Source organism: Rhamphochromis longiceps, linkage group LG16 (assembly GCF_057381845.1).
Source record: "Rhamphochromis longiceps isolate RC_006_pf linkage group LG16, R_longiceps_female_GT1.1, whole genome shotgun sequence".
Lineage (NCBI taxonomy): Eukaryota > Metazoa > Chordata > Actinopteri > Cichliformes > Cichlidae > Rhamphochromis > Rhamphochromis longiceps.
In genome coordinates, this window is record NC_140572.1 from 33,718,659 (window position 1) to 33,729,622 (window position 10,964).

Genomic DNA, 10,964 nt, shown 5'->3' on the forward strand with positions numbered 1-10,964 from the left:
AGCGTGGGACACCTCATGTCTGTTTTAATCTTCTCTACCTGCCTCACATTCGCACAGTCTGAGCCCATAAATCCTGCCTAAGAAATGAGTATCAAGGCTTTGACTCATTCATCAGTGCAGTCTGCAGCTCATCAAGCAGACAGGACGACCTCCAGTGCGGAGTGTTCGCTCTGGACGGGCAGATGAACTGTGATTTACATCTATTTACATCTTGCTCTTCAGACAAAAGCAGGCCGGAATTCATTTCTGAACATTTGTCCCTCGGTCTGCTGATGGGCGTTTTTGTTTGGCAGGAATTTTAAAGTCATCGTGAACCACAAATATCTCAAAATTGCGTCTCCTCTTATTAAACAGCCACAGAAACACTTCAATGACAGAAGGCATGAGTCTGATTTATTGGCATCAGTTTTACACACACTGTACAGTTTGCAAATCAAAGTCTTAGTGATGCACAAAGTCACTCATTTCAGGTTATTTCATGACAGCTTATTCATGATGCATGTGGTTTTAGTCATCGTTCCCCGGGCTGCTCGTGTTTCGCTAGACTTCTCTACCTATTTTTTATTCTGTGGGTCCCTCAGACTGCTGTAGAAAGCTGGTACATTAGAGAGATTGCACCAATGAGATCATACTGACCTCAGATTTACATGTCCAATGCTGAGCATTAACTAATCAGCTTGGCTGGTGTCAAGTCAGTGGCACATTTTTAAATCACGTTCAAATACTAATTTTAAACAAAACTTGAGAGACGGTGGACAAATTCAGGAATAATGAGAGAAAGACGGGAAAAAAAAGATTTTAAGTAAAGGAGGCGCAACATTATATTTTCATTTTCAGAAACTTGCAGAGCTGTTGGGTCTAGCATCTCATCTGTTTTGTAACAAATCAATGGAGTTCCTTTGTGTTGGGGACTGTGGAGTCCAGCAGGAGTCAAATACAAGAAAAAATTACATTTTAAAGCCACAAAATGCGATTATGTGCACCAATTTTGTATATTTTTGTGTGCACCATCAACACATCATAGCGCTTTTTCTACCTAGAAGCCAGGCTGCAAAGCACAGGGGACCCCTGACTTTTCATAGCATGTATTGTGTGCATACTTGGTTATATTTATTATGTAGTAGGAAATACTTTTAAAAAAAAATCTTTATTTAAACAGGAAATTAAACATTATAGACAAATGCCCAAGAGGCAGAATTTATTTGTCTTTGAATGATTTTTGATGGTGGGAAAAACCAGAACTCGCAGATAAGATCCACAGAGAAGAGCCTGTAATTGTTTTCTGTTGATTGGAGGAATCCCTCTCTGTGCACCAAGAGCTTCTGGTTTACAAATCCGGTACTGATTGATCATCACTTATGTAGCAGGTTTATCAGAGAAACCCATGTCTTGTATTTTTTTCTGCTAAATTCAGTATAAATATGATAACAATGAGGGCATCCAGGTGTTTCTGGCTATGTCGATGCTGATTTAAAGGTAATTGGCAGTATTCGCTACCCCTGGACCCGGTGTGTTCAGCTATAAGTTCCCTCTTCTTGGGTGTCTCCTTCTTTTACTTTAAGACTGCTTACCCTATTGAAAAATACATTTACTTCATTACATTTACATAAGTTCCTTATGTTTTTAAGAAAAAAACATATCGTCTTGCTTATTCATCTCTCAAAATGGGAAAAAAGTCCCATCTATGGCCATTAAAGTGCTCCATACTGAACTAGTTGTTAATTAAAGATTAATATTTGAACACTGAACAGCAGAAGGAGCTTCTTTAAACACAAAAAATTGCATCAAGAAAATGATAACGCTTCGCTCCAGCATTGATTTGAACTCAACGACAGGGCACTACAGCCCTTCAGACTCTGCATCTCAGAGAATCTGTCCTTAGTGTGAGTAAAGCCTGTCTGTGGGAACACCTGCTGGTGTCAGATAGCGTAAAATGAGTGACCTTTAAAACCATGAATCACTTTTCCCCAAAAGGAAGCATCACCTGGAAAACACAGATGTTTGGATGAAGACGGATATTCACGCTGGGTCTGAGATTTTCTTTTCTCAATTCTGTGAAAGGTGCAACTCGACGCTTTTCTTTTGTATGACCTGCAGACCCCACATTTATAAATGTGTAAACACGGGAAATGCAGTCAAACCTGACATCAATATTTCTGGCAGTATCTTTAAGAAACAGAATTGGAGGCAGAAATGAAAACTATGACTCAGCCTCCAGCATGAGAACTTTAAAGAAAATGTGCATCTTGACTTGCATTAACAGCTCAAACTCTGGCTATCAGGCCCTCCTCGTGTTTGTGTGCGTGTGTGTGTTTTTCTAAGCCAGCCTTTCATTCACAGAAAGCAGTTTTTTAGGAAAACAGTCAGATTAGCCTTTTCTCGTGTTTATCAGAAGCAAAACATCCGATTAGCACGACCTCTAATCTCCAGTTTGCTCATAACATGTTTGGAGGGAGATTAATCTGCCCACGCAGGAACATTATGATTAATGTGTTTGATTTTTGGAGTGTTTGGGTTACATAGCGCACCAATATGGTGCCGCTCATCATCACTGAACTCACAGAAACAATTCAACCTGTGAACTGTGGCTCAGAACTTTGTTTTTAAAGAGGCTGCTGCTCTTCTGTAAAGCTGGCACAGTTTGAAGCACCAAATAGCATCAGATAGCCCTCCCAGTGCAGTGTGGGTGTATTTGCTGCTTTTATTGGTCAGTTTTATGTCAGCACAGACTGGAGACGTGGAGAGAAGGCAAGCGGTGACCATACCCTGCCACTTACTTTTATGGCTTTATTAGCAGTTGGCTCCTGCTATTGTGGTTCATCCTTGCAGTTATTTTATTACTTCAATACTCAAAGCTGTTGTCTCTGTGGCAGTTTAAGCGACAGCTCGCAGTAATGACTTCAGTTGAGGGTAAATTCCACCTGTCTGATGCCACTTTGACGCACAACAAACTGACCTGTCAGCATCCACCAAGCTGCCAGTGACCCATTTACAGTTTAGGGGTTGGTTCACATCCACTCCTTTGTATGTAATGTGTTTATCCAAATGGAATGGCTCATAACAATGGGTATGAAACTTAATTTGAAAAGTAAAAACCTCTAATTTCTGAAAATGTATTTGTTTGAAATTATCTTGGGATCTGTCGGATATTAAAGGGACATTTCACCCATAAATGTACATATGGGTGAGACCCCTCTGGCCTGTGATGCTATTCATCTGTTTTAGTGTGAGCTGTCAGCAGCAACATTTATTTCCTGAAATCATGATTCAGTCCTCAAAAGAAAAAATTATTAAGAAAAACAACCTGTGACAATTGACTGTATATAAAAGATGGACGAGGCTTACAGCTGTGAAAAATAAAGGTTATGTGGAAGTGAATTACAGAACTGGTTGTTTAAAGGTCCAAAGGAAAAAAAGGTCAATTCATTTTATTTTTGCACCACCAAATCACAACAACAGTCGCTTCGAGCTGCTTTATATTGTAAGATAAAGACTAAAACATTACAAATAAAAGCCAACAATTAAACAACCCACACTTAGCGAGCACTTGGTGACAGTGGGAAGGACAAACTCCCTTTTTAAAAGGAACCGGCAGTTGATGTCTTTCTGGGTTCAGTCTCTAGTTTCAGGTCTTATTGAACACAGCTTGATATTCAGTTTGTACATTACAGTACCCATTAGAGTCTAACAGGAGACAGCTCATTGGCTAATGATGTATCAATCACAAAAGGTTGTTTTTTTTTATATTTTTGAGTAACAAAGTCATGATTTCTGGAAACAGACATTAGATGGGAGGGTTTAAAAAAGCATTTCTATATATTCCTCTATATGTAAGAAAAAGCAGACAGAATTGACCAAATTTGGCATCTCACACAAAAACAAACAATGATAGACACCACTATGGCCAGAGGAGTTCAGGAGTGAGCCTTTAAAGCTGGCTCATTGTCATTAAGGACTTGGGCGGTTTAAACCTTATTCCAGATGCACTGGCGCTCTTGTTAGAGATAAAAGGTTAAATGTCATGGCTTTGTGCTTTTTCTTCTTTAGGGCAGGTAGCAATATTTCTCAGGTATACACTGACACGATGTGGACAACCCCCCCAAAAAACAATCGAACAAAAAAAGAAACTAGGCCCTAAAACATTTCCCCCAAACTGCTGCTAGTTTTTTTATTCACTCCTCTTTCTGTTGATGAGCCAAATGTTTCTTGAAAGTGTGTCAATCCTCCTCGTGCCCTGGTTTCTTTGCGCTGGCCGCCTATACGATCCAAGTCCTGTCAAAGTTCCCAAACTGCACGACTTGTGTGCAGAGAATATCCTGGAGAGCAGGAAGCGCATCATTTGTACCCTGGATTTCCTGGACTCGTTTTGAGGACATGTTTGGAAGGAGGGCTGCAGCCAAGCCTGTCTAATTGCAGAGCTGGAGGATAATGCTCCTCGTGGATCTCCAGGGAGGCCATTAGGAGCCCACAGAGCCTTTTGTCAGACCGGAAGGAGTCACACAGCTGGGTGTGTTTCTGACCTGCTGATACCAGTTTTCAAGTGAGAGCCTTCACCAAATGAAGGGATCTATAAATAAGATCCTCCGTAAGAGGAGAGAATCTTGGCCCCAGGACAACATTAGTGGACGGGGTAGACTTTCACTGGCAAGGAGGAACATTGTGATTCCGGGCATATCTGATAGGATTTCTTATGAGGGCAGCCACGAAGAGCCAGCACCTACTGCGAGGCAGAGAGGGGACAAATAAGGACCGAGGAAGATGATATCTAGCTGAAGACGGTGTGCGTCAGTGAGGCTCCAGCTAAGAAACCAATAATCACAGAAACATAGATCAGAGCACTCTGGTCACTTTGGAGGAGGTTTTTTAGTCTCAGTCCATGTAAATCAAATCCAAAAGTAGCTCAATTACTAACGCCTCATTCATACTCCTCCTCACAAGTAGGTGGAGTGACTCTGAATGATGGTCAGAGCAACTCGTCCCAGCCTCACCTTTCCACTGCGACACACCTCCCCCCGTCATGGCACGTCACATTCAATGTAGGGGATGTCGCTGTAGCGGCGGTCTACCTCCACCCACTGCTGCACGGCCCGGGCCACGATCTCCTCTGATAGCTTCTGGGCGTACTCCAGCAGCACCGGGTTGACCTGAGGGGAGCTCTCTGGTGAACCCATCTCTGAATGAACTAAGTAGGCTTTCTCACCCCTTGTCCCTTTGCTCTTTCCCTCCACCTTCTCCGTGGAGTTTGCATTTTGGGCCACCGAGTCGCTCCTCTTGGATTTGACGCACCCCATACTCTGGAGGATGTAGCATTGATTCAGTTTAGGGTGGGGGGTGTAGGATGGCAGTGAGGAGCCAGAGTTTTTGGTTAGATTTCCAACACCAACATTTCTTTTTTACCTCTGGAGGGGAGCTGTGTTCCTGCTGCAGTCACTGTCATCCACTCCCACTCGTAGCCATGTCTCTGAGCACAACAGGTGCGATGGTCGGGGTGGTGTTACACAGCTGCGGGTGGGGTTTTAGTGGGTTGACCGGCTAGGAGGCCCATCCCTGTGTGGGTCTGACAGTCCGGCAGCTTTCTTGACCAGATCTCACACCTTCCTTGGCTGCAGATAGAGAAGAGACAGAGACAGGATTGTTTAAAGTGATTTATTTTCCACTAGAGTAAAAACAGTCTAAAAATACCAGATGGTGGGGAGCGAGGGGAGGATTGTGGACGAATTTCACAGTGGCTGTGACCCTGGGCTCCAGGGGCTGGTTCGAGGTCAGGGCCTTGAAGTTGGCTCACCTCTGCAGGGTCACTTTTAACCACGCTCCACTCTTCTGCACATCTACTGTGTTACTCATCCACCCTCCTCCTCCTCTTCCTCCTCTACTAACTCGTGTTTTATGACTCAATCCCCCTCGCCCTATTTTATATAGCATGACACAGGCACGTCTGTCTCTGGCCTGAGTGCCCTGATGCTGTTTTGTTGTAAGCCCGTGTCTCCCATCTGTTCCACTAAGCGAGCCTTGCAGCCTGATTCGCAGTGACAGCTCCTCTATTTTTTTTTTCTAGGACTGGAGGCCTCAGTGCACAGCAAACATGTGCTTCATTCAGAAAGCTGCATGTAGTCTGCACAACACGCAGCACATGAATGATTCATGCAGAGCCGGGGAGTCTCCCTGTGAGTACAACAACATTTGGAGGTTCGGGCAGACATCAACACAGGAAATCCGCATCCACAGCTGATGTTATGTTAATGAGCTTAAATGGCTACAAACAGTTGCCTTAGTATGAAAAACTGAGAGCACCCGTTAGATGTCTGACAGACACATGGGATTTGGATTAAACGTGATTTGAACAGCACAGTGTTGCAGCTTTATCTCTACAAACATGAACATGACTGTGTAGTGGCCCAAAGAAGCTGTACATACTTCTAGAAGAGAGTCTCAGATTTCTCTCCATTCCACTTTAAAACGAAATAATCCAGCGACAGAAGAAGGAGCAATAACCCCAAGGTCGTTCATATAAACAGTAATCCATACATCATGTTGTGTCTCTGCGCTTCGCCCCCTTCTGCTTTCCAAACAGCATCCGACGGATCTGAACTTGAACCTTATTGGCTGTAATGTAAAGAGATCAAAATATCTCCACAAGTTCGTGGCGCTGCTCGCCGGTTATTTGTGATGAAGCGCTCCGTGCCAGATTTCCAAATAATCTCCGAGCCTGGAGGGTGCGGGCTCTGCAGACTGTTTCCCCTGATGCCTTCGCGTCGGTCAGTCAACGCAGAGTGCAGCTCCGGGAGAGAAAATCACAAGTCTGGACTGAGCTGAGCACAGCGACGCTTGACGGAGGTTACCGAGCTGCAGCGGGGCTCCAGAGGAGAGAGAACCCAGACGATCCGAACCCACACGGGGCGAGCCTGCCATCTGCCGGCCAAACAAGTGACGAAACGATATGGAGGTTCATTTGTGCAGAATAAACGTGGGGCCCTAACAAAAATCACAAAAACATAAATGAGGGACAAACTGACTTCTATTTTAATTTAAACTGCTCAAAACCCCAAATGAACACTTTTTATTCAGAGTACAGCACCAAGTCAGTTAAACTTCTGGGATACTGATCCTTGGGGCGCCACCAGGGTGGGTCCAGGGAGGGGGCACTGGCCACCTTCCAAAATTTGCTGGCCCTCCCAGAGGCCCTCCCTGGTAAGGCTGTCCTATGTTGGTAGTAATTCTAATAAACGTGAGCACAAAAAGCGGCAGACACCCTACAATGAGTTGAAACTTTAACTTACTATTTATTCCTGCTTAAAACTGATTATTATGGATTTCAGTTAACAGGTGATCTAGACGGGCATCAAAAAGACAACCCCTAAACAGGAATGGTTTCACAAGTGGAGGAAACTGACGTTTTCCCCTCCTCGTCTTTTTTGACTGTTTCCCATTTGGCTAGGATCAGTGTCACTACTGGTAGCATGAGCTGATACCTAGACTCTGCAGAGGTTGCGCAGGTAGCCCAACTCCTTCAGGATGGCACATCAATACGTCCGTATAATCTTAAGAGCATGGATGACTCTAAGGAGAGCTGGATAGAGCCGTAACAGGCCCCTAACCAATCAGCTGAACCGGTATCTGCTCCTTTAGGCATAGAAGATCAGGATGAGCAAAACAGAGATACAGAATGACGTCCAGCTGGCCACTGGTGTGAATGTCTCTGACAAAACAATCAGAAGCAGATTTCATGAAGCCGTGGAGAAGACTATGTTGTCGGTGACATCGTTCAGCATGGCCGATGTGTTCTGGTGATGGGTCAGTGATAGTCTTGGGAGGCATATTCATAGAGGAACGCATAGACATCTACAGGCTAAGCACCAGCATCCTGACTGCTGTTGGGTATCAGGATTAAATCCTTGGACCCATTGTCAGACCCTACACTGGTACACTGAGTCCTGGGTTCCTCCCTGTGCATGACAATGTCCGACCTCATGTGGTGAGAGTATGCAGGCAGTTCCTGGACAATGATAGCATTGACTGGTGCCCACACTAACCTGACCTAAATCCAATAGGACACCTCTGGGACATTATGTTTTGGGACCTTCAGACGGTCCCAGGTTGCACCTCAGATTGTTCAGGAGCTCAGTAATGTCCTGGTCCAGATCTGGGAGGAGATCACATCCACAGACACCATCCACCCTTTCTCATGCCCCTGTGTTGTCATATTTTTTTCACTTTGATTTTTGGGGTGTCTTTGAATTCAGCTGTCTGTGGGTTGATAATTTTCATCACCACCAAACAATGCGATGTAACCTATTACCCAGTTCATATCCATGCAGATATCCAGCATTATTTTTCCTGCATTGAAATCTCTTGTGTGTATAATGAGATGTGAACGTTTTCTTACTTAAAGCTCCATGGTGTAGGGGTGAATAGATTAACCTTACACATAAAATATCTCTGATTCAATTACAGGAGGAGACACAAACTCAGCCTCAGAAGATCACAAGCTAAAACATGTGCCAAATGTCTCATGTGGCTCCATCTGCTGGCGGGTGAATCTATACCTTTTCATGTATCAGATGACCACTATACTGTGGAAATAATTAATTAACGTATCCGTCCTCTTGTCTCTTTCTGAAATGCTTTTCTCGTAAGACTCAAAAATAACTGACAATAATATTTGCAAATAAATAAATAAATAAATAAATAAATAAATAAATCTAAGACTCACCTTCCATCAGTTGCACCAGGTTATTGGAAATCTCTATTTCTTTTTATTTGAGGGAGTTTTTAATCATACTCCACTTTGTGGGCACACACAATTCTCCACCTTGGGAGAAGTGTGGACACCAAATGATGTTGACATGTTAACCTGCAAGAGACCCATGATGGCAGTCTAAAACCTGATTTTAGTTTTAGTTTGTCTTATAGTGTTGACTTTGGTCACAATGCTCAACACTGTCTAGACACGAAGGAACATGAGAACAAAGGACCAAAAAGCTCTGTACTCCCACATAAAGACAGGCTGCCTTAGTAATTTATTGTACACATAAATAGATTAAAACTGCAATAAAACTATTGTTAGATTTACAAAAAAGATGTTGGCTTTATTCATAGCTCTGATTTCTTGACTGGCATGTGGATACACCCCCTATAGGCTGTTGAGAAAATAAACTAACCACTTTATTAGGTATCCCTTGCTAGTACTGTATTGGACCCTCTTGTTGAATCAATTCTTTGTGACATAGATTCGATAAGGTGCTGTAACTTTCCTCAGTTCACGTTGAGATGATAGCATCACACAGCTGCTGCACATCCATGATGTGAATGTCCTCTTCGACCACAAACAAAAATGTTCTGTTGGATTGAAATCTGGTGACTGTGGAGGCCATCTGAGTATAGTCAACTCATTGTCATGTTTACGAAACCAATTTGAGATAATCTGAGCTTTGACACACGGTGGTCAGAAAGGGATTGACATCAGCAATCCCCTATTTGGGTAGGCTGTGGTGTGTAAACGATGTACAGTTTGCATTAAGTGGTCCAAAATGTACCAAGAAAACACCCCAACACCATCAGCCTGAAGCACTGATGCAAGACAGGCTAGATCCAAACTTTCATCGTATAAAAGCCAAAATCTGACCCTGCCATGTGAATCTAAAAGTAGAAATTGAGACATTTTTCCAGTCTTCTATTATCCTCTGCTGATGAGCCTGTGTGAGTTGTTGTCAAAGATTCCTGTGTTAGCTGACAGGAGTAGCACACAGTGCAGGTTTGTTCTGCATACCTTGGTTGCTATGAGAAGTATATGCATTACTGTTACTATTCTATCAGCTTTAGGTTGTCCAGCCATTCTCCTTTGACCTCTGACATCAGCAGGCATTTTGACCCAGAGAAGTGTTGCTCACTGGATATTTTTTTCCCCCTGGGCCATTCTCTAATGGCTAAGTATATTTATCCGAAGCAGTGCCACACAGAACAACTACACAGAACAACTTTAGATGTTACAGAATTTAAAGTACATGCAGTGCATAAAAATTAAAGACATACATTTTCAAATAGCCTTGACACCAGCAATTTATGTTTCTGATGTTAGTGTTAGTAACTGGCCACACGATGGCGCTCTTCTCTCGGGTCGTTCAACCAACTTTGACTATTTTGAAAAGTCCTTGGCCAAGTATTTTCTACATTTTAGTTTATTCTCTTTGGCCCTGATGCCATTACCCAATGCTCTTTTGAGAAATAATATAGTTCCAGATTTTCATGGAAGAGGATTTATTCGATTTTGACAGAAAGCCTGACCTCAACAAAGCAGATGATTTAAGTGCCACTCGATAACTCATGTAGATCTCATGCATATATCTTTCTACGTAGCACTTTTAATTCTTATTCTTACTTTTATTTTTTTCATGTCTATTTAAGCGCAATTTATGACAGTATGTTTGCACTGAAGCACCGCAGCAATTTCCTAATGTTGTAAACCTGCTCAACATTTGGCAATAAAACCCATTCTGATTCTGATTCTGATAACATTACAACTGTCATTTTTCTTCAGGTGGTAAATTCATTTAGAAATTAACATTTTAATCCAGAATCAGCCGAAAATCCAAAACGCTGCCCTTTCTCAAGGACGCAGAAAGAGATGCGAGCAAAGATATGACTGACTATCGGATATTCTTTAGAGAAGATACGCATTGTAAAGTTTAAGAAAATGAAGAATGCAGCTTCTATCTTTATTCAAGACTTGCATTAAATTATTTGTTTTTGGGTGATATAAAACATTGTCTGAGTGAGATTATCCCGTCCAGCACATGCCCACAGCCACCGTTCCTTTATGGGTTGACAGCGAAAGAAAAATTTTCTGTCAGTCGGTTAAAATTCATTGTTGCCTGTCCAGCCAATCATAGATTTTGACGACACAAAAGAGGCTAAAGTTGGAGTATAAAAAGGTGCGCGCTAATAAACTATGATGCCTATCAGTGTGG

General features: G+C 42.8%; 1 protein-coding gene across 1 annotated transcript; it reads right to left on the bottom strand.

The window, feature by feature from the left end:
• Positions 1 to 386: 386 nt before the first annotated feature.
• On the bottom strand, positions 387 to 6,786 carry akap19 (A-kinase anchoring protein 19). The gene is made up of 2 exons (XM_085384159.1): positions 6,415 to 6,786; positions 387 to 5,603 (listed from the first exon to the last, which is right to left on the bottom strand). Exon 2 carries the CDS (start codon positions 5,289 to 5,291, stop codon positions 5,016 to 5,018), a length of 276 nt encoding a protein of 91 aa, XP_085240285.1. The 5' UTR covers positions 5,292 to 5,603; positions 6,415 to 6,786; the 3' UTR covers positions 387 to 5,015.
• Between the last annotated feature and the right edge of the window lie 4,178 nt (positions 6,787 to 10,964).

Coding starts and splice junctions, on each gene's coding strand:
- akap19 (XM_085384159.1), bottom strand. CDS start 5,291: ATGGGGTGCGTCAAATCCAAGAGGAGCGACTCGGTGGCCCAAAATGCA.